Genomic DNA, 23,836 nt, shown 5'->3' with positions numbered 1-23,836 from the left:
TTTGTTGAATGATTTTTCAGCATCTAATGAGATGGTCATATATTTTTGCGGTGGATTACATTGATTTTCATATGCTGAACCATCTTGCATCTCTGGGATGAAGCCAACTTGATCATGGTGGATGATTATTTTTATGTGTTCTTGGATTTGTTTTGCCAGTATTTTATTAAGTGTTTTTGCATCAAAGTTCACGAGTAAGATTGGTCTGTTACTCTCTTTCATGGTTGAGTCTTTGTGTGGTTTCAGTATCAGGGTAACTTTAGCCTCATAGAAAGAGTTTGGCAATGTTCCTTCTGTTTCTATTATTTGGAACAATTTGAGGAATATAGGTATTAGCTTTTCTTTTAAGTTCTGGTAGAATTCTGCACTGAAACCATCTGGCTCGGGGCTTTTTTGGTTGGGAGGCTTTTGATGAATGCCTCTATTTCCTTGCGGGTTATAGGTCTATTTAAATTGTTCACCCAGTCTGGATTTAATTTTGGTATACAGTACCTATACAGAAAATTGTCCATTTCTTTTACATTTTCCAATTTTGTGGAATACAGGTTTTTGTAGTATGACCTAATGATTCTCTGGATTTCCTCAGTGTCTGTTGTTATATCCCCCTTTTCATTTCTGATTTTGTTAATTTGTATGTTCTCTCTCTGCCTTTTGATTAGTTTGGGTGAGGGTTTGTCTATCTTGTTGATTTTCTCAAAGAACCAGCTCTTTATTTCATTGATTCTTCATATATAGACTAGACCAAAAAATGTGCCTTCACCATATAATAATCAGAATGCAAAACATACAGAATAAAGAAAGAATATTAAGATCAGCAAAGGAAAAATTTCAAGTAACATATAAAGGCAGACCTATCAGAATTATACCCGACTTCTGAAAGGAAACCATGAAAGCCAGAAGGTACTGGGCAGATGTGCTGCAGACACTAAGAGACCACAATGCAAGCCCAGACTTGATGGAGGAGGGTCATCTGTCTATGACCAATGAAGAACACAAGTATCTCCTTCAGCAAACAATGGAATGCTGGTCAAACCATCATATTCATACTGCAGTCAACTTTCACCTTAAAAACAAATGCAAAGAAAGAAAAACTTCCAGGACTTCAAAACTAGTCATACACAAAAAGTGGGGGAAGGGGGAAAACGGAAGGGGACATGAACTCCAACGAATGTGCAAAACTCAATAGACACAATAAGACATAGGGCAGCATTCCACTGCAACACAGAAAACTGACTACTTCTCAATGGAAAAACTCAGAAAGGAAATAAAGTCTTTGGTTATGACTGAGCCTTATTTGAACTGTTTTCTAACTTTTATCTGAGAATTAGTAGAGTTTGATCTATATAGGATTACATTGCTTCTGCCCCCCTTTTAAAGGTTGCATATCAGACGAGAGCATATTTCCTCACTGGTAAATATATTTTTCCTTTTTTTCTTATATTGAAAATAGATTATATTTTTATGTAATATACCCTGTTTATAGATTTCTTTTTTTCCACTACTCCTGCTTCCTTCCCATCCCCTCCCATCTGGATCCACTCCCTTGCTGACTCTCATTAGAAAATAACAGACTTTTAAGAAAAATAACCAAACATGACAAAATATAATAAGATGAAGCAAAAACTATCATATGGAAGTTGGGCACAGCAACCTAGAGTCCCAAGAGCAGGAACAAGAATCAGAGACTCACTCATTCTCACATTCAATATTTCCATAAAAATACTAAGCAAGTAACTATAATATGTATACAGAGGACCTGGTTCAGACCTGTGTAGACCTGTGCTTGCTGCCTCATTCTCTGTGAGCTCATGTGTGCCTTGCTTAGTTGACTCAGAAGGCCTTTTTCTCCTGGTGTCCTCCATCCCCTTCTGGCTCTTCCACCTGCTCTTCAATGGGATTTCCTGAGCTCTGAGGAAAGGTATATGATGGAGCCATCCAATTTAGATTCTCTCTCTGCATAATGTTTGGCTGTGGGTCTCTGCATCTGTTCCCATCTGCTACTGGAGAAAAGCCTCTCTGATGATGACTTGATAAAGCACTGATCTATTAATATAGCAAATTATCATTAGGAATTATTTCATTGATTTTTTTAGACCCACAGTATTTGGTTTTACCCTAGATAACTGGACTATCTAGTCCCTGGTGATTGGTTACAAAAGCAATGTCTAGTGTAGGTTTCTTCTTGTGGAGTGGTACTTAGATCAAATCATGTTAGTTGACTATTCCCACAAGTTCTGTGCCACTATTGCCCCAGCATATTTTGCAAGCAGAATAGATTGTAGGTCAAAGGTTTTGTGACTAAGTTGGTGTCCACATTTCTCTTTCTGTAGCCAGCATGCAGAGTATCTTCCCTCACCAAAGAAACTAGAATGTAGGGATGACTAGGAGTACTCATTAGGCCTACCTTCATAGATTCCAGGGAAGTTCCACTGTACTAGGTTTCCACCTACCCCCAATTGATGTGGGAGTGTCATATCAATCTGTTGATTTCATTGGTTAAGTAATAAAGAAACTGCTTGGCCCTCATAGGTTAAAACATAGGTGGGTGGAGTAAACAGAATAGAATGCTGGGAGGAAGAGGAAGTGAGCTCAGATGCAGGGCAGCTCCTCTGAGAGACAGACGCCATGCTCTCCTCTCCAGAGCAGACACGATGAAGCTCTGACCCAGGATGGACGTAGGCTAGAATCTTCCCGGTAAGTGCACCTTGGGGTGCTACATACATGAACAGAAATGGGCCAAGCAGTGTTTAAAAGAATAGAGTTTGTGTGTCGTTATTTTGGGGCATAAGCTAGCCAGGCAGCCATGAGCCGGGCTGTGGGAAGAGGCCCGCAGCTCCCTACTACAAATGGCGCCCACGTGGATAACTGAATCTACAGAAAGCTTGAGAAAGCTTGGGAAAGAATAGAGTAAAGCATGTTTTCTTGGTAGCAACAATTTCTCGGGTCTGCTCTGCTTGCTAGAGGCAAGCAAGTGCTCTCATCTAAGAGAGGCTTCCTGACTCAGCTTCAGCTGTGAAACCTTGCGCTCACTTAAGAGGTCCTGCCACGAAACACTTAAAACGGTGTTGGTGAAAAGCTGAAGGTATACTTTTCGGTTTTCAGCCGTAGCAGGAAAAAAGTTGTGCTGTTTTAAAATGCCGGCTTTGTGGGCCATCCTGCCAGGGCAAACTCTGACTCTGAGGCAGGAGGTCAGCTACAGAGAGAGTATTTGAGTGTTGTAGCTTGTTTGCTGGCAAGGACCTTGAAATGCCCCAGAGTTGTGGTGATAAACATGACTACAGCCGGTACCTCTGCCATGAGGCTGGAAAGCTAAGGAATGGGCTGAATCGAGCCGGCAAAGCCACGGCTTTAATCCTACCCATATTGCTCAGTAATTTAAAGGCTCGTGTGGTCAGAAAAAGAGAGAGATACAGTAAAGAGAGATTCAAAGACAAAGAAAACTTTAAATGATTTACAGTGTGTTTAAAAATATATGCAGGCTGAAAGATAAAGTTCTTAAAAGTAAAAAAACAAAAATAAGGAAGTAGTTGGGTGTGGTAGTACACACCTTTAATCCCAACACTTGGGAGGCCGAGGGAGATTGACCTCTGAGACTTCAAGGTGTGGTAGCACACGCCTTTAATCCCACTTCCTTGGGAGGCAGAGACAGACAGATCTCTGTAAGTTCAAGGACAGCCTGGTCTAAAGAGTTATTCCAGGACGAAGATATACAGAAAATATAAAATAAAAGTAAAAGTAAATGAAATAGAGGTTAAAATAAAGCCGCACGAAGATGGAAAATACAATGAGAATCTTGATACTATATGCTATTATGCTCTCTTTGAATTGTTTGAATGCTGAGGAAGGAGCAACAGATGCTAAAAGATATTTGTTTATAAATGCTGCTGAACTAATCCAAGATAGATATTTTCAAAATACCTTGACTTCAGAATTTGGATCTAAGGATATGATACTTTGGAAAAGAGTCTCGTCTTTTGTTTTCACAGAGGATGCGACCCTGTGGATTTCTTCTATCCCAATATGGTATGATAGACCACGCCCTCCTGAAAGGTTGCTGTGAACACCTTCAAAAAATTGCTTCCCTCAACTGCCAACTGAGATGAACCTAGCAGACAGGTTATCCCATAAAAGACCCGAATAACAGCGCCCCCATTCAGCAGGAAGCAGTTTGGAGAGAAAAAACTGCGCCCATGTTCCCATATATTGTTTATAAATGCTCTTTTACATTTAAAGGGGGAGATGATATAGATGTGAATAATTTGCATTGATATGAATCTTGGTTTACTGATATTTAAGGTCAATTTTATTATATGTGTATGTATTTATGACCTTGATTAAGGTATTGTGATTGTGTAGTTCATTTAAAAATGTAATGTATATAGGTTGTTAATGGATAATTATCAATAATAGTCAAGCTTGTAGTCATGTTAGATTTTCTAGATGTACATAGATATATTTTAGATAGACATTCTTCATATCTTTCAAAGATTATAAAATATGGCATTTTAAGTGTTTTAATAACTTAGGGTTTTTCATGACAATGAGACACTCTGCTCCTGGCAGCACCAATCTACTTCAAGAAGAAGATGGGCATCGAAGAGGCACCTTATGGAGTTTGATAGCCATTTGGGCAAGAAACTGCTCTTGCCTGGACTATTGTATAAACTGGACTCAGAGAACCCACAGAGAGAGGACTACTGAACTTGCCTAAAGGTGAGATGATCTTTTGGGGTTCCTGATTTATGAAAGAGTCTGCGAGACATTCTGCAGGACCTAGCAGATAGTGACTGAACTACCTTTGAAATTTCCTGCTTCATGGAAAAGTCTCTGTAGGCCGAAGATGGATGCCCCAACGGTACAGAGAAACTTTGGGTGACTGTCCAGGCAGCGAGATGTCTCTGTCATTTCTAGAGTTTTGAAAATTGCTTACTTTTTGTTTGCTTAGGTAATATTGTATTCTTCTGGAGTCTTTGATGGAGTTGAAGAATAGATAGATAGTTATAGTTATAGTTTTCCATTGTTATGATAAAAGATAAAATAGATATAACTGTTTTGTCATATGTAATTTTGCTATGTTAAAGTTAAAGCCTTCTTTTTTTTTTGTTTAAACAGAAAAAGGGGAAGTGATGTGGGAGTGTCATATCAATCTGTTGATTTCATTGGTTAAGTAATAAAGAAACTGCTTGGCCCTCATAGGTTAAAACATAGGTGGGTGGAGTAAACAGAATAGAATGCTGGGAGGAAGAGGAAGTGAGCTCAGATGCAGGGCAGCTCCTCTGAGAGACAGACGCCATGCTCTCCTCTCCAGAGCAGACACGATGAAGCTCTGACCCAGGATGGACGTAGGCTAGAATCTTCCCGGTAAGCGCACCTTGGGGTGCTACATACATGAACAGAAATGGGCCAAGCAGTGTTTAAAAGAATAGAGTTTGTGTGTCATTATTTTGGGGCATAAGCTAGCCAGGCAGCCATGAGCCGGGCTGTGGGAAGAGGCCCGCAGCTCCCTACTACACCCAATGTCCCTCCAATTACACCTATCCTTCCCTGCACTCTCCCAACCCCACTGATTCTCCTGGCTCCCATTCCTACCAGCCCTAAGTTTACTTATAAAATCTATTCTATTTTCCTATCCCAGGGAAAACCATGCCCCCCATAAAGCCCTCATAGAGCCTGATTTCTCTTGGTCTGTGGATTGTAGCTTGGTTGTCTAGTTAATGGCTAATATCCCCTTATAGGTGAATATTTACTATGTTTATCTTTCTGGACTGGGTAATCTCACTCAGGATGATTTTGTCTAGTTCCATCCATTTGCTGAAAAATAGTATTTTGAAACATGAGGCCCAAATAAGAAATGTTGGATTGTTCTATGACATATGATCTAATAATTCCTACTATCTGATATTATCAATAGTTAGTCAGAATAATAGTTAGAACCATAAAACATAAAAGGACAGTTTTAAGGGAAAATTGTTGCATTTGTTTGGAAATACTAAATGCAAAATTTAAAATTAATTAATTAATGCCAACACTACACCTCTATTTGGTAGTATATATTCTAAAATTGGGCCTAGACTACAAGGAATTACTATTATATTTACTATTTCACTACCTGTAGAATCTTCATTTCAGTTCTCTGTTTGGAAGGATTTTCTCCCATACACACCAACATTCCCAAGAGTTGGGGGATGTGGGTGGTCTTTGGTTATTTGGTGGGGTATGGATGTTTGTTATCTTTTAGGAAAATACAGTATATTGATACAAATTTAAATTTGTTTTTGTTTCACTGTGCATATGTTTCTACTTTTGTTTAAGGTATTGTACCTATGTAGTTCATTTAAAAATGTAAAACAAAATTCTAGTTTTGGTAGCTATTATTATAAACTATTTAGGATACTCAAGAAACACAGGTTAGTAGTTAGTCATTTATAACAATCAAATTTGTAGCTATGTTAGGTATGTTTTCAAGATCATAGAGCTCTATATCACTTCAAACCATTTAAAATGTTTTCTTAACATAAGGTTTTTCATGACAATAAGAAACATCTGTTTCTGTCAGTACCAATTTTCTTCAGAGGTGATAGGCACTGAAGAAATTCCTTATGAAGTTTTCTTTCATTGTGGTAAGGTTAGCCACTGGGCAAAGAAATTGCTCTTGCTTTTGACTGCTGATAATGTGGTGTGCAGACTGGACATGCAGGATACACAGGAAAAAGACTATTGAACTATGCCAAAACAAGGAAAGATAGTCCTTCAAAATTCCTGCTTCACAGAAGAGTTTACCAGACATTCTTCAGGACACAGAAGAGAGCAGCTGAAAAACTTTTCCAAGACAAGGCAGGAAAATACTTTAAATTTCCTGCTTCACTGAAAAGTTTGTCAGATATTCTAGGCCTGTAGGCTAAAGATGGATGCCCCAGCATTGCAAAGGAGCGTTGGGTAACTGTCCAGGAAGCAAGATGTCTTTGTTGTTAGGTAATATTAATTCCTCCTGGTGTCTTTGATGGCGTTAAAGACTAAGTAATTAGAGTTTCAGTTTTTCTTAGCTGCGATAATAAGTTAGGTATAAAACTTTGGACTCACTAAGGTAAGATAGATAATAGAGCATTTTCTCCAAATTTGCTAAATACAAATGGAGTGAATATAATAAATATAATTCTTACTTGATAACTGTTTTTTAGAGAAAAAGGGAAAAATATTATTTTAATATGTGTTACTTTTTATGCTATGGAATATTTGTTTTAATGATGCAAAGATGTGTTGCGTTCTTTTATGTTGTATTTGTTTAACTCTGTGAAGCTGTATTACTTTGCCTGTCTAAAATACCTGATTGGTCTAATAAAGAACTGAACAGCCAATAGCAAGGCAAGAGAAATATTAGGAAAAGCTGGCAGGCAGAGAGAATAAGTAGAAGAAGAAATCTGGGAGGAGGCTAGAAGTAGCAAGATAAAACAAGGAAAGGAGAACATCAAAGGACCAGCCAGCCAGCTACACAGACAGCAAGCCACAGAATAAGAAGTAATGCAAGTTATATGTCCAGAGACCAAAGATAGACAAGATAATTTAAGAAAAGATGGCCAAAAACAAGCCAAGCTAAGGGTGGGCATTTATAAGTAAGAAAAAGATTCTGTGTGTGATTTATCTGGAAGCAGGTTGTGTACCACACAAAGAGTAAAAGAACCAAGAGTAAAAAACAGCCAATAACAATATAGTTTATTTAGACTGTAACTCATCATCCCAATGAAGTGTGTTCTAAACTATCATCTTACATATATTCTGAAAAAGGTCTCATATATAACTTTCTTATTTATATTAATGAGACAGCTTTTATGGTTTCCAAGAAAACTTTAGTCATTTTTCACCTTTCCTTTTCCTTCTGAACATATTCTTCAATATATTGAATAAGTCACTAAAATAGGCACTTAGAAGCTAACACTGCTTTAAAAATTATGGAGTAACACTTGGATCCATAGGTAACTAAAAGCAAAAATTAAAGTTTGACACTCTGCATCCTTTTTTCTTGCTCCTACACTTTGAAGGCAAATCATTGTCCTGACCCTGTAATCACCTTGGATTCCTGGAAGCATAAAACTCCATAGGACAGGATCCTCTGTCCCCCTTTACCAAAGATGAGAGTAATTATTCATAAAGAAAGGCTACACCATGGATAAACAATCAACTTGCAGGGATCATATTGATCCCCTCACATGGTAAAGAGTTCTTGGGGGAACTTTGTAGGGCCAGAACTGAGACAATAATCAACTAAACCACAACTTGATCTGGGATGCTGTATTTTTAAGGTCTTGTTCCAATACATCTATTTAAACCTAGGAGAGATGGCCCAGAGATGAATAGCACCTACTACTATTACAGAGGACCCAAATTTAGCTCCAGTCACCTACATTGGACAGCTCAACACAGCCTGTACCTCCAGTTCCAGGAGGGATCTGTTGCCTTTGGCATCTGAGGATACTACATTCACATACACATAGACACACACAGCTAAAAATAATCAAAACAAATCTTTAAACCTAAAGACAATGTTAGTATCTTCATGTTGGACTTGGGGCATCACTGGACCCATTTATTTGTTCCTGTTCTTTTCTTCCCAATTTGAAGACAGTAAATAAATCCCTTCTCTCTACTACTTTTACTACTACTACTTGTCTCTAACTGGAATATCAGGGATTGGTAGTCAGTGACAAAGCATAGTTTGTTGGAGATAATGAGAACTCAAGCTTCCACCCTAAACACTCTATTAGTATCACCAAGTTATATTTGTTTCTTCATTTTGGAAATAACTGTCTCTTCTTTATCTTTCTTTTCTTACCACCATTATATTTAAATCTTTTACCAAAGGATTCATAGATTCCCAAATAATTTTCATATCATTCCCCCTTCAAATATCCATTATTTGTATTTGCCATATTAATCTTATTCATATTTTGATTTCTCTTTTCAGATTATCTTCACTGGCTTTAAAGCACCTCCAAAATAAAGTCCTCTTTAATCTCATTTGTCTTTATATCCTGCGGAATTTGGGTTCATACAGTCAGTCTAGCCCTAAAATCCAACATTCACCAAATATAAGTTTTGCATTTTGTTGTGAAATATTAGTTTAAGATGTGTTACATTCATTTATGCTGTGGAATATTTCTTTAATGATGCAAGCATGTGTTGCATTCTTTTATGCTGTGTTTGTTTCACTCTGTAAAGCTGGGTTACTTTGCCTGCCTGAAACACCTGATTGGTCTAATAAAGAGCTGAGTGGTCAATAGCAGGGCAGGAACAAGAAATAAGTGGGGCTGGCTGGCAGTGAGAATAAATGGAAGGAGAAAAAGAAGAGGGAGGAGAAGGAGGAGAGGAGGAATCAGGTATCAGTCATTCAGCCTCACAGGCAGTCATAGAGTAAGAAGGAAAGAAAAATATAGTGAATAAAGAAAGGTAAAAAGCGCAGAGGTAAAAATATAGAAGAGAAATGTGATAATTTAAGTTAGAAAACCTGGCTAAAAACAAGCCAAGTTAAGGCCTGGCTTTCATAAGGAAGAATAAGTGTCCGTGTATTTATTTGAGAGTTTGGTGGTGGGCCCCCAAAGAATAAAAAGCAAACTAATAAAAAAAAAAACACAACAACAAGAAATGAACTACAGCATTTGTGTTGCTTTATCAAAGGTTGTGCACTGAGAACTGAAGAACAATGGCAATGGGTTTTTGATCCTATTGCACGTAATGGCTTTGTGGGAGCCTAGGTAGTTTGGATGCTCACCTTAATAGACCAGGATGGAAGTGGGTGGTCCTTGGACCTCCCACAGGGCAGGGAAACCTGATTGCTCTTTGGGCTGAGGAGGGAGGAAGACTTGATGGGGGGGGGGAATGGGAGGTGGTGGCGGGGAAGAGGCAGAAATCTTTAATAATTAATTAAATTAATTAATTAATTAAAAAAAAGGTTGTGCAGTGAATTCCACTTTGTGATCTTTCTTTGTGTTTCCTCCTTGGGCAGAACACATCAACTTTTTTCTATTTATAAATAAATTTTCTACTCCATTCTTTCTCTAAAACATTAATTTAATGTCTGAAAATACTTACTGTGAAATGTTCAGTATACGCATGTCTGATCTTTCCCCCAAATTCAGATATGACTGACATTTTACTGATTTCCTATATTCTTAGTACTATACCTTTCACTCCAAATAAGCTCCATAACTTGAAACACGGGAACGGTTTTTCTGAGAAATGCTGTTTGAAGCTTGCCTTTGCAAGTCAAACTTTCACCTAGCCTGTAATCAAGTTAATAATGTGATGTGAGATCATTTATAACTATGTGCTCATTCTGTTTACATACCAATGTATTCAACCTGATCAAAATTAACAGCCCTCGACCAAAACCATTGTCACCAATCTTATATACTTTGGACTTTATATTGCTATATGCCCTTACAATCTCAGCTGAATGAATGTACAGCTTTAGCATATGGTAATATTCCCTATTTTTCTTTTGTGACCCATTCATACCCTTGTCTCAGGCTAAGATACATCTTCATAAGATGTGGTGGCTAGATCTAAGAACATTTCTAAAAACAGCAATGCATTTGAAACAATGTAGCCCCCACCCAAGAAAAATATTGAAGCAACATGTAGGTATAGATTGATAATATTTTATTATTGCTTTGTTTATTATATGGAGTAAATAGGGCTTCAAACTAACTTTCTCCCGCTGAGATCCTTGTAAAAGACTGATTTGGACAAAATTTCATCATTTCTTTTCAATATCACATTCGCTGTGCTGTTTAACAGAAAGAATGACCTTTATTTGGGAGATCAGATCAGAGGAGAGATTAGAATTCTTCTGAACAAAGCAGGCCCACTCTTAAGTAAATGACACCAGGGGTTAGTGCTTTTTCTTTTTCATTATGCTGCTTAAATATACAATAGGATTCCAAGTTTAAATTGTTATTGCGTTCACATAAGGTGAAAAATTAAAAAAAAAAAAAAAAAAAAAAAAAACAGGAAGAGGGTTCCAGATGAGGGGTCTGTACAGAAGAAGTAAAGTCGAGGGGCAAATAATACCAAGGTTGTTTGATGAGGTCTCTAGGAATCATTTTATCTTTACTTAAAACTATAGAGTCAAAAACAAAAAGAATAAACAAAACCCAAATGACCCATTCAAAAATGGGGCTGTAACCCGAAGAGGGTTTTCATTTTTTATTTTTATTGAGCTCTACATTTTTCTCTACTCCTCTCCCTACTTCTCCCCTCCCCTTCAACCCTCTCCCAGGGTCCCCATGCTCCCAATTTACTCAGGAGATCTTGTCTTTTTCTCCTTCCCATGTAGATTAGATCTATGCATGTCTCTCTTAGGGTCCTCATTGTTGTCTAGGTTCTCTGAGATTGTGATTTGTGGGCTGGTTTTGTTTTATGTTTAAAAACCACTTATGTGTGAGTACATGTGATAATTGTCTTTCTGGATCTGGGTTACTGCACTCAAAATGATGTTTTCTAGCTCCATCCATTTGCCTGAAAAATTGAGGATGTCATTATTTTTTTCTGCTGTGTAGTACTCCATTGTGTAAGGACCTGGATATTAATCCACACACCTTCAAACACCTGATTTTTGACAAAGAAGCAAAAAATATCAAACAGAAAAAAGAAAGCATATTTAACAAATGGTGCTGGCATAACTTGATATCAACATGTAAAAGAATGAAAATAGACCCATATCTATCACCATGCACAAAACTCAAGTCCAAATGGATCAAAGACCTCAACACAAAGCCAGCCACACTGAACCTTATAGAAGAGAAAGTGGAAAGTACACTTGTATGCATTGGCACAGGAGATGACTTCCTAAATAGAACCCGAGCAGCACAGACACTGAGAAACAATTAATAAATGGGACCTCCTGAAACTGAAAAGCTTCTGTAAAGCAAAGGACATGATCAACAAGACAAAATGACAGCCTACAGAATGGGAAAAGAACTTCACTAACTCCACATCAGACAGAGATCTGATCTCCAAAATATACAAAGAACTCAAGAAATTGGTATCAAAAGAACAAATAATCCAATAAAAAATGAAGAACAAGGAGTTTTATTGATTTTTTTTTTTAATCTTAAGCAGTCTTTACTCTTTTGGGTTTTTTGGGAGGCCCACCACCCGCTCCCAAATAAATCACCACGGAGTCTTATTCTTTTTTTTATAAATTCCCAGTCTTAGCATGGCTTGTTTCTAATCAGCTTTTCTTAAATTATCCCTCTGTTTTTTTTTCCTTTTCTTACTTCTGTGTATCTTACTTTTACTCTTACTCTGTGGCTGGCGGTGTAACTGACCCCTGACATCCTCTTCTCCTTGTTTTCTTGCTTCTCCTTCCCAGATTTCTCCTATTTATACTCTCTACCTGTCAGCCCTGCCTATCCTTTCTCCTGCCTTGCTATTGGCCATTCAGCTCATTATTAGACCATCACGTGTTTTAGACAGGCAAGGAATCACAGTTTCATAGAGTTAAATTCATCATAAAGAAAAAATTATATAATTATAATCTCAAAAATAAAATTAATAATTTGAAAATTGAATTATATATAATGTAATACAAAATTTACACTGAAAAATGATGGTGGCTTGAGGAAAATAATTACATTTTTGTTTATAAGATATTTATAGTAGATAATTCCAGCTATCTCATGAGCAATTAAAATACTCATTATCAGCCTTAGTCTTAGTTTTCTATACAAATAAGAATATTTTATACTTTTAAGGGCAAGGATGTGTATTCTTAAAATATCTTTCTGGATCACTGAACAGATCTGGAAAATTTTGAAATATTGTTATAGGCCATCTATATCCATGATTGCAAATAGTTTTAGAACAATTTCAGGGGTAATTTACAACCAAATAAACACTCTATTCCTGTACATAAAATCAGATTTGGAGAAACTATCATTTCTAGGTCTCTACCAACCATAACACCACAATAGTGTATTGTGCTTAGAACCATCATCAGATTGGATTCTGGAAGTATTTTGCAACTACAACAAACCTAACCACTTGTAACAATTATGTTATGAAAATCCCATAAACTTCTTAGCATTTCATATTTTTCAGTTGTAAAATGAGGATAATAGTAACAAGTATGAGCTATCCATGAGAACTCTGTACATCAGAAAGCAGATGGACATAACATCTTTTATCCCCAACCTTTGTGGAATGCCATTCTGTAATGGTAAGTACTGGCACCCAACTTGACAGAATCTAGGATTACCAGGAGGATGGGCTCTGGGATCCTTTGGGGGATTGTGTTGATTAGGTTAACTGATGTAGAAGTTCCATCTTAATTTTGGGTGGGGATACCAATCCCTGAGAAGAGGATCTTGAACTGTGGAAGTGGAGAAATCATGAGTAAGCCCTCACTCATTCCTTGTTCTCTGTTCCTGATGACATATGTGCTGTGTTCAGATCCCTCGAGTTCCTGCTCCTTAACTTCTCCAGTATGGTGGATAATACTATGGAACTGTGAGAAAAAATGAATCCTTTCTGCCTTTAAAAAAAAAAATGTGACAGGAGCCGGGCGGTGGTGGTACACACTTTTAATCCCAGCATTTGGGAGGCAGAGACAGGTGGATCTCTGGGAGTTCGAGACCAGCCTGGTCTACAAGAGCTAGTTCCAGGACAGGCTCCAAAGCTACAGAGAAACCCTGTCTCGAAAAACAAAAACAAAAGTGGAAGGAAAAAATCCTGTACGTTTCAAAAGCAATATACATATACAATTTAATCCAGTTTTACATTTCAATTATGGCATATTTTGAGTGAGGTACATATGTTATGTTTTTGCATTATTAAAAACTCATGTGTATATGTTTAATACTAAAGGATTATGAATTGCTCCAGAGAGATAATATTCTAAATATACTGTTATACTAAGTCCTTTTCTTTTCTAGATGAAAATATGAAGCATTTTCTGAAAGATGACCTGACAATCTATCAAATTTTATTTCTACTACTCAAGACTTTGAATTATTTAATATTATAATGAAATACGTGGCAACATATCAAGCTTAACATATTTTATATGATCAAATTGGTTCAACAGGACCCTTTGAAAACAACCTTCCTATAAGACATTGTTATTAACACAATTAATTGGCAAGCTTTAATCAATCAAGAAAGGATGAAAAACACAAAAGGCAAAGGAGATTAACTCATGACTCGTCATTTTTAAAATGTCAAATTTATGTTAAGAACAGAAGTACAGCCATTATGTTTGCAGTCACGTTTCTGACTGCAATTCCAGTCATTCCACCATCAGGCTGAGAAAGCATAATAATAACATGATTCTTATCATCAAGAAATTAAAATTTATCCTTTGGAAATTCTATAGACCATAGGTAATATTATAGTTTTAAGTGAAGAAATGTAAAAGAATTTAAATGACACTTTAAAAAATCTTTATGGTTATATATCTTAATAAATGCTTATGAAATGTGTGTTTACCTCAGGCCTTTGCAGTCCTTCCAAATAAAATGAGAAATGTTTGTTTTAAGTCATGAAAATGTATTTCTAAAATAGTCTTTACAGTCTTTTCAAAGTGCTAAGGGAATAATATTATTGATGCTTGGGCACACTAAAATTCTGAATACTTCTTTAAATTATAAATTAATGTATACTTTTTACCTTTTCACTCAATAGGTTCAACCAATTTAAAAATTATAAAGAAAGTACATAATGCATTTCAAAGTGGCAAATTATATATTGCCAAGGTACTGGAAAACTGTTTTCCTCAAGTAGTCTCATGAAAACTCCAAGTATTGAATTGGAGTATTTCACAATGGCTATTTGCTAGTAGAAAACACGGTGAACAAATTTAGAGAGGTCCTTGTCATTAGACTTTCCAGAAAGAAAGAACCCCATTATCACCTGACTCCTATAGACATGCTTGCAATCTGGATTCAGAAATACCTTCTCAGTGCACACACTGGCTGCAGAAATTATTGTGACGAAAATTAGATCATGTAAGAAAAAGGTGACCAAAATAAGTGTCAAATTAGAGAAAAAGGTAGGAGCATGGCACACACTGGTGCATATAGCAAGGATGATAGTAAGGAGTGAAACAGAACAGCATAAGGGTAGAAGTATTTACTTAGGAGGAATAAAAGAATTGCTCCTAAACAAAATGACGATGGAACTCAAGAGAGCAGAATGGGAGAGGTAGAAATATGTCCTCTTATTTGAAACACAAATAATAGTTACTAAGTGAACTCCATCTGTCATAGGCCAGGAAAGGTTTAGTATCAGATGAAAGTCACGCTTTCTCATCACGATTATAACAATCAAATATATTAGATAAATTTCTATATAAATCATAGAATGCTACAGTCGTGTTATAATTGACAGTATTTCAGAATGCACAGCAAGCCTGCCATTCCAGAGAGGGCTAGGAATGAGGGCCCCGGATAGAGAAATGAACATCTCCTTCTGGTCCGTTCTCCAATTTTATTAGACTAGTAGAACCAGGCTGAGAGCTGGCATTGATTCAGAGCAGACACTAGTACTTGACAAATGGAACTGTGACCAATGTTAACTAAGAACACTGTAGAGAAAGTCCTCCACCATCTGTGGAAGGAACAAATTCCCATGTTTGCTTAATGCTCATAAACGTTTACTGGTTGCAAAACTATGACATAAACATTTGTTAACTTTCTGTTAACTTTTGTTGTCTAACACTTTAAGAAGTGAAATGGGGGGGGGGGAGAAAACTGGAGACTGACAAAAGTGAAAACATATTTTCCCCCAGTAACAATCCCAAGCATAAAATTGATCCAAATCCATGAGAACAATGCTCATTTTCACGACGACTATAAAGCTCGGAAAGTAAGGCTCAGCAAGACGAAATCACTAATATAAGGCCACTTTTTCAATGGTAACTAGGCGATGTTTTAAGCTATGCTTATAATACAGCAAAACCCTGACATTTTTCAAAAACGAAAATAAACCCTCCAATTTCTAGGCAACACAAGAAAACTGACAAAGAACCAAATAATACTCTGTATTTTTACATTCTACTGCTATTATGGATGTTGTGAAAATGAGGTATTATTTATATTAAAACTTAAAAACACCAGTTCACCTAGCACTGACCATTTAATGTTCAAAGGGATCATAGCCCTTTTCATTACATTAGAATCAAATGTAACCACTAAAAAATACCCTAAAAATTACATCAAGGGAATACAAAGAAAAGAAAATAGAAACAATCTACACAAAATGATACTTTTATAAATAATGAAGTAAGGCTCAGCTAGGTTGGGAGACTTGCTGAGGGTCACAGAACTCATGAGTTCCAGGCCCAGGATGAGAATGTAAATCTCTAAATTTGTAGTCCACAGACGCGTTCCTCTGCAAAGCAGCAAGAAACGACTGCACGGAAGCCCTCCTTCCAGAACGTCCTCAGACCAGAGTGTGATAAAAGTGAGCCGCACGGCAGGGCACGACAGGGCAGGGCAGGGCTGGGCAGGCAGGGCAGAGTAGGTTCATACCAAAAACGGGGTGCCAGTCACCGTGATGAGATCTGTTTCTTTCTGAGAACCGTGGCTTCCCATTGGGTTGGAGAATCCAAACTGGGTCTCTTCCTCGTGCCCAAAGAAGTCAGAGTCGGGATGCACGTTCCAGTCGGCTTTGGCAGGGGTCAGCAGTTCCGAGACACTGTTTTCACAAAGGGTGCTGGAGGGAGTCAGAGCTTCCGTGTCCACGGTTAACTTATTGCTGGGTGTCAAAGCTTGGGGCTCCAGGCTTGAGTTTTTCAGGGCCAGGGAGCCAAAGAGCCCCCCCACGCTTCCCCCGGGGACATCGTCCATGTCTAAGGGGCTCTGCTGATAAGCGGCCACCGAGGTTCCGAAGAAGAGAGAGGTATCCAGACCCTGGGGAAGGTCACTGGGGGCCCTCAGGGCCCGGGGGTCCGCCGCTGGCCCCAAGGAATGGTTACTGTTCTCGGCAGGGAGACCTCCTGCGAGAGTGGAGTTCACAGAGGCCACGTCAATAGTCAAGATGCCAGAGTTGACCAGGGCCGTGTCCAGCACCGCGGCAGAACTGTGGCCGGGCGCATCCGAGAAGAGAGACACCAGCTCGGGGCTGCTGAGATCGCTCTGCCCCTGGCTGGCCAGTTCACTGCTGGGCGTGAGAGAGTTGGCGGCTTCGAGCTGGGCCAAGAGGTCCTGGCTGAGGTTGTGCCTCTTGGCCATGTGGGTCTTCATGCTGTGCTTGGACGTGAAGAGTTTGTTGCAGGTGGAGACCGGGCATCGGTTCTTCCAGGTGCCCACGTCCTGCAAGTGCTTCTTGGAGTGGATGTAGAGGCTGCTGCGGGCAGAGAACCTGGCACAGCAGCCTTCGACGGGGCACACGAAGGGCTTCGTGCCCAGGTGGGTGATGCTGTGGCCCTTGAGGTGTTCGGCCCTGGTGAAGGACTTGCCGCAGCCCTCCACGGGACAGGTGAACCTGCGGTCGTCGTCGTGCTTCCTCTTGTGTCGCAGGAGTTTGGACATGCTGGTGAAGTTCCAGCCGCAGCCATCAAAGTCGCAAAGGAAAGGCCGCTCTCCCGTGTGGCTCCGCAGGTGAATCTTGAGGCGGCAAGCCTTGTCGTACTGCTTGCTGCAGCCCGGGAAGGAGCAGGCGAAGAGTTCCTGTTCCCTGAAATGGGCGCGGTTGTGAGAGAACAGGGCACTCACGGTAATGAAGGTCTTCTTGCAGCCGGAGAAGGCGCACTGGTAAGGCCGCTCGGGCTCGAAGTGGCTGCGCTGGTGGCTGCTGAGCTTGGCCTGCGTGGGGAAGCTCTCCTCGCACACCTCGCACTTGAAGGAGTTCTCCTGCTCGTGCCCCTTCATGTGCGCCTTGAGGTTGTACACGGTGGTGAAGCTCTTGCCGCAGCCCTCCACCGGGCAGCCGAATGGCCGCAGCTTGTCGTGCGACTGCAGGTGCCTCTTGAGCTTGTAGGAGGTGGTGAAGGTCCAGCCGCAGCCGCCCAGGGGGCACTTGAAGGGCCGCTGGCCCTGGCTGCTGCTGTGCGTCAGCAGGTGCACCTTCAGCTGGTGCTTCTTGGCGAAGGTCTGGCCGCACTGAGCCTCCGGGCACAGGTAGAGCAGCACGCCCGGGCCCGGGCCGAGAGGCCCGCGGGGGCTCTGGGCCGCGGCCGGGGCCTCGGCCTCCTCCTCCTCCGGAGGCGCCGGCGCGGGCGCGGGTTCCGCCGGCTCGGCCAGCAGGAGGTCGGGTGGCAGCTCGGGGCAGTCGCCCAGCTGCGAGGAGCCGGCGGCCGCGGCGGCGGCGGCGGCCGCGGCGGCGGGCGGGTAGCCGGCCTGCGGGCCGTCCGGGCCGCCGGGGCCTCCGGGGCCGCCGGGGACCCCGGGTTGCGGCTGCGGGACCGGCGCGACCCCCGGCTCCCAGGCGGGCAGCGGGGGCGTGGTCAGGGTGAGGACGCCGTTCTCGAAGCGCAGCAGCAAGTCCTGGTTGTGGATGGTGATGGTGCCCGCGAAGGCCGCCGCGGGGCCGGGGCCGGGACCGGGGCCCGGGCACGGGCCCGCCGCGGGGAGCGGCGACGGAGCCGGCGCGGCCGACGGGCGCCGGGGCCCCGGCTCGGGCCGGCCCGCGGGGTTCGCCGCGCCGCTCGCGCGCCGCTCTGGTCCCGGGCCTGCCCCGGCCTCCTCCCTCCGCACCGGCCCTCCGGCCTGCTCCGCGCCCGCCGTTTCTACGTCGCCACCCACCGGGTCGAGCAGCAACAGGAAGAAGTCGTCGCCGCCGCCGCCGCCTCTGCCTCCTCCTCCGCCGCCGCGGCTCCGGGGATCCGGCTTCGGCGCCAAGCGGTTCGCGCTAGGGCTCGGGCCCAGGCCCCGTGAGGCCCTCTGGGCCTCTGCGCTCCGCGGCCCCGGCCCGCCATCTTGGGCCCCCCGGAGCAGGAGGAGGCGGCGCGTGGGGGCCTGACAAGCCAGAGAGTCCGGGGCTCGGGGCACCCCGCCGCCACCCGCGGGGCAGCAGCCGCCGCCGCCGCCGCCCTGTGGTGTCCCGCGAGCCGGGAGCAGCCTCGGGATTTCCATCTCGGCGTCGGTGAGGCTCGGCTGGAACCAGAGCCGAGGCGGAGGCGCGACCCCGCCCCCTGCCGCGGGCCCGAACACGTTCCTGAAAGGAAAAAAAAAAAGTGCAATGCGCAGAAACTGGCCCTATCAGATATTAAAACGTATTTAACGCCACAGTGATTTAAATATTCTGGTACCGTGTCTCTGGAGCACCAGAGACGGCCCAGAGGCAGAGTCTGGCGCGGGGAAATAACTTCCACACTTGGCTTACAAAGTAACCGAGGTCTTCCCAAGTGCGGGGAGAATGACAGTTCCTCCAGGAGGCTGCTGAGGCTCCCACACACCCAGCCAGGGAGGGCAACCTGAACCCCTACCTCCCAGTGGGCAGCAGATCAGCGTCCTGTGGCCCCTCCAGGAGCTCAGCCTCTTCCCTGGCCTTTCTCCTGCCTTGGAAGTTGTGTGCTGCTGGGCCGAGGAGAAAACTTCGGACAGCATAAACTGTATTACCCGCAGGAAATGGTCTACCTTAAGGCTGCTACCATTTCTGCTGGAGATGCCTGCTCCAAGCACACACACACACACACATTCACTCACACCATTTCTGAGGAAATGCCCACTCCAAGCACACAGACACATTCACATACACTCTCACTCACATCATTTGAGGAGATGTCTGCTCCAAGCACACAGATACACACACACCATTACTGAGTAGATGCCTGCTACAAGCGCACACATACACTCCTCGAAATTGGTTCCTGTGAGCCATGTCCTGGGTCTAAGTTTTTCACATACTTGGTCTTTAGCCCTCCTGGTACAGGAGTCCGAAGAAAAAATGGGGCCAAAACTGACTGGCACCCTTCCACCTACAGGTGTGAAACCTGGCGGTTGAAGCAATTGATAATGAAATCTGGAAAGTCCAGCCAGCTCCTCAGGTCTCCCTGCTTGGAATGCTGTAGGGTGCAATTCCATAAACAATGCAGTTTATATGGAGCTATGTAGTAGAAACCATACCACATGTTTCTATTTGTAGATCGCTTCCCTTCTTCTGCATTGTATTTTATATGCCAGGCCCATCCATGTAGCCTCTCAGGACCTTATGTGATAAATCCCCGACATCAATGAGAGCACTCAGCCATGGGCTTAGGGCACGGTGACCATGTCCCCCCATTCTACAGTAAACACACAGAGAGGGTCTTTCCAGTGGTTTTATTGTGATCATGAGCATTTTTGTGTCTTCATCAGGAGAAGCCTGTCTGCTCTGTGACTGTGCACAGCACCAGCTTTACAAACGTTGACAAACTGCGTTGTTGTCACGGGGAAGGGGTGTTGTTATCAGAGACAGGATCTCAGAATGTCCCAGCTTGTTTTCTGTTGCAAGTGTCTTTCCACTAGCAACACAGAAACCCTTTTCATCAGGGACACCAAACATCCAAAGAATTTTCCCATCTCAAAGTGATCGGCACTCAGGATACTACTCTCTTCTGTGCAAGGCCTGGTACAAACTAAACTCCTAAGCTGCATAGGTTCTGGTTCCCATTTTGTGACTGCTGATCTCAGTAAACTGCAGTCCTGTGTGTAGACACAGGATTACCTTCAGGGCCTTGTTGCTTGAATTTTACCTGCTGTGTACTGTATTGCGTTAACAGGGCCTTGTTGCTTGAATTTTACCTGCTGTGCACCGTATTGTGTTAACAGGAGAAATTCTTGGTACTAATATAGTCAGATGTAACAATAGTGTGCTTCATGGCTAAGGCTTTTCTTTATAGATACCTGTATGAAGAAATAGGATCTGGACTAAAAGGGGGAATCCACAGAGAGACATAGATACCCTGGGGCAGGCAGGACAGGTGAATGATAAACACATGCAGTTTGACCAGGGATGAGATTCTGCATTCACCACTACCCACTGCAAAAGCAGCCTTTTGGCCAGGGTTGAGAACAGCAGAAATCCGTGGGTGTGTAGATAATTGCTGGCACAGCTCCTCTGACCTGAAAAGTGAACTTCTGAGATTCAGCTGGCTCTGTCAGGTACCACTTGGTGATGTGTGGGGGAGGGTCAGGTGAGAGCCTAGGTCTCTGCAGCCCACATGGTCAGGTATGTGAAGACAAGAAGGTTGGAAATCCTTCCCTGTAGTGGTTCCCGAGGAATTCAGTGTCCCACCAGATGGCTGCATGTCCTGTAGGTCTAGCGTGTGTGAGGAACACCATTTTCCTTGTTATTTCTGGTCTAACACAGGAAGCTTCACTGGGCTCAAGCAGAGGTGATTCAAGAAGTCAGAGAGGTGAGCTCTGATTTTCAGCTTGATTTCCTCCAGAGATTATCTCCTGATTCTGGGAAAATAAGGCCTTCTTCTTTTGAGTCCTTACTCTCCTTAATATCTATATCTATACAGAGAGAGAGAGAGAGAGAGAGAGAGAGAGAGAGAGAGAGAGAGAGAGAGTTTCAGAAGTAAGCCAAAGGACAATTCATTATCAGAATTCTGGATTCTGGCCTGGCCTCTGATGGAAAGGAAGGCTTCCTCTCGAGGTGCGAACAGTGATGTTGGAGATCATAGGAGGAACAATAAGTGCAGGGCAGGGCCAGAGTAGACAATGTCAGGAGCAGTCTTATTGAGGATGCTGGCCTGGCCTCTGGGGAAAGAGGGGCTTCCACCAGAGGTATGAGCCAGGTGGTATAACTAGGATTTAGGGGAAAGTAGGGGTGATGTTGGGCACTTATCAATACGGAAATGGGGGTGGCTTACCTGGTTTCCAAGAAGCTGGCCTGGTGTTTGATGGGATGGAAGCCTTCCACCAGAGGAGTGGGCCGGGATATGATAAGAAGGAGAGGAAGGGCAATTGGAATATGGTTCTCAAGAATGGGCATGGTGGGGGGGTGCAGTCTTACCTGGGATTCAGGATGCTAGCCTGGCCTCTGGTGGAAGAGGGGTTTCTTCCAGAGTTTTGGGCTACGATATGGTGCCAAGGGTTGGGATTAAATTGGGAAGACAGCAGAAGAGTTGGGAAGATCTTACCAAATGTTTAGAGTGCTGGCCTAGACTCTGTAGAATGGGAAATTTCCACCAGAGATGTGGGCCTGGTTTTCAGGGAGCTGGTCTGGAATCTAATGGGGTGGAAAGCTTATGCCAGAGATACAGGCCCTGATATGGTCTCCTCATTCCTTCTTAATGAAAAAAGACTTCTTGGTTTGTTCAGCATTCAGGTCCCTCCCATTTACTAATTTCTTTTATCAGAATGGTGCAAAGTAAGTTATCAAACTAGGTTTTCATTCATGAGACGGGGGGGGGGGCACAACTTGTTAATCACGGCATCTCTACTTCCCTATCCACCTTCTCCACAGTTGACTGTTCTCTTTAATATCAGCCTCACTCCTCCTAGACTGCAAGCAATGGTCAGGCATCCTCATTTGGTCATTTCAGTTCCCTGTTCTCTGAGAGGTGATGTGTATGCTCTTGGTCAAATCAGAAAGCAGGGCCTGAGGCAAGAGGTTTGGGAAGCCAGAGAGTCACCTTTGTTGGTAGAAAAGCTTTGTCCTGCAGCTGCCTAGCTTGCACCTGGAGCTACTGGTGTTCCACCATCTGTCACAGACATTCAGGCGCAAGGTCTTCCTGTCTAAACAAGTCGACTTCAGTGAACATCTTTCCCCAGCTTCTCCAAATCCCCTAGGACAGGGCAGATCAGGGTGAGAAATTTGCTTCTCACCTCCAGCTCTCAACTCAGAATATTGTGCCTTGGTCTGAATTGAACATGCCAAAAGCAAAAGTCCTTACACAAGATCTAACAAGATAGACGACCAAGTGAAGAAGACACGTTTGGGAAGGAGATAATCTGTCAACTGAGTTGGTGGGACCTTTTTAGCAGGGAATCTGACCAGTTAGTTCCTTCAAGTATGGTCTCATCCAAGGTTATTTGCATTATCTGCTCATGACTCAGTCACTGTCCCAGGGACAGGGCTACTCCAGAGTTTGCTGTCAAGATCAGATGTGGATACACTAGGAGTTCATAGCTGAGGGAAGCTACTCCTAATCCTCACAGTGGAAAGCAGGACCATAAGTGTGAGCTGTTCACTGCTAACAGTGAACATATATATTCATAGAAATGAACAAATATGCGGGAAATATGACTCAGAATGTAGAAAATATACATTACAATAAACACAGACATACAACTGTAGCCGTCAGGATTCTGATGTCCAATTCATTTTTAAAGGAAAGTTCAGTAAGAAGATAAAGAAAAGAGGCTACTCCTTAACTCTACCACCGAGGCTGGTGGAGAAGCCACTCCACAGAGAAACAACTCTCACCTGCCAGGAGGCAGGCTCTAGTTTATTCTGCACACACATTTGAGTGACCTTAGACTTTGATCTCAAATTCGGGTTACCTCGAATTCCATGTTTGAACGTGGCCACTGTCTCATCATGTTTTTATATTACTAGAATAAAGAATAGTCAAGAACCAAGTCGTTTAGAAATACGTTGGAATGAATAAGTCCACAGATTGCAATACAGTGGGGAAAGCTGTGCTATGGTCCAGAGATGCCATCTAGGGACACAGGAAGCCCCTAACTTGGTGCCACCCATTGGTTTGTTAGTACATTTCCAAGTCACGTGCCAGTCACAGGATGTGAGGTCGGGCACAGGGTTGGTCTGTGAATGTCTACCATGGAGGATGAAGATATCCCAAGACAAAGTGTGGTTGAGCTCTGAGCTGCAGTGTCCCTAGCTCTCCACTATAACAGAAATTCTAAAAGGTAGGTAGACTTGCAGAAAGTTCAGAGTAAGCTGCTGT

The 23,836-nt window shown here is 42.5% G+C and overlaps 1 protein-coding gene across 1 annotated transcript; it reads right to left on the bottom strand.

Annotated features, from left to right (window-relative positions):
- Nucleotides 1–12,612: 12,612 nt before the first annotated feature.
- Nucleotides 12,613–19,464, bottom strand: LOC130867871 (zinc finger X-linked protein ZXDB-like). Its single transcript, XM_057760092.1, has 2 exons — nucleotides 19,421–19,464; nucleotides 12,613–19,149 (listed from the first exon to the last, which is right to left on the bottom strand). The coding sequence occupies exon 2, from the start codon at nucleotides 19,065–19,067 to the stop codon at nucleotides 16,518–16,520; it is 2,550 nt and encodes an 849-aa protein (XP_057616075.1). The 5' UTR covers nucleotides 19,068–19,149; nucleotides 19,421–19,464; the 3' UTR covers nucleotides 12,613–16,517.
- Between the last annotated feature and the right edge of the window lie 4,372 nt (nucleotides 19,465–23,836).

This window comes from Chionomys nivalis, chromosome X (genome assembly GCF_950005125.1).
Source record: "Chionomys nivalis chromosome X, mChiNiv1.1, whole genome shotgun sequence".
NCBI lineage: Eukaryota > Metazoa > Chordata > Mammalia > Rodentia > Cricetidae > Chionomys > Chionomys nivalis.
This window is presented reverse-complemented; position numbering and strand designations above follow the sequence as displayed.

What these genes read in the sequence shown, in the direction of transcription:
- LOC130867871 (XM_057760092.1), bottom strand. Translation starts at nt 19,067, where the DNA reads ATGGAAATCCCGAGGCTGCTCCCGGCTCGCGGGACACCACAGGGCGGC.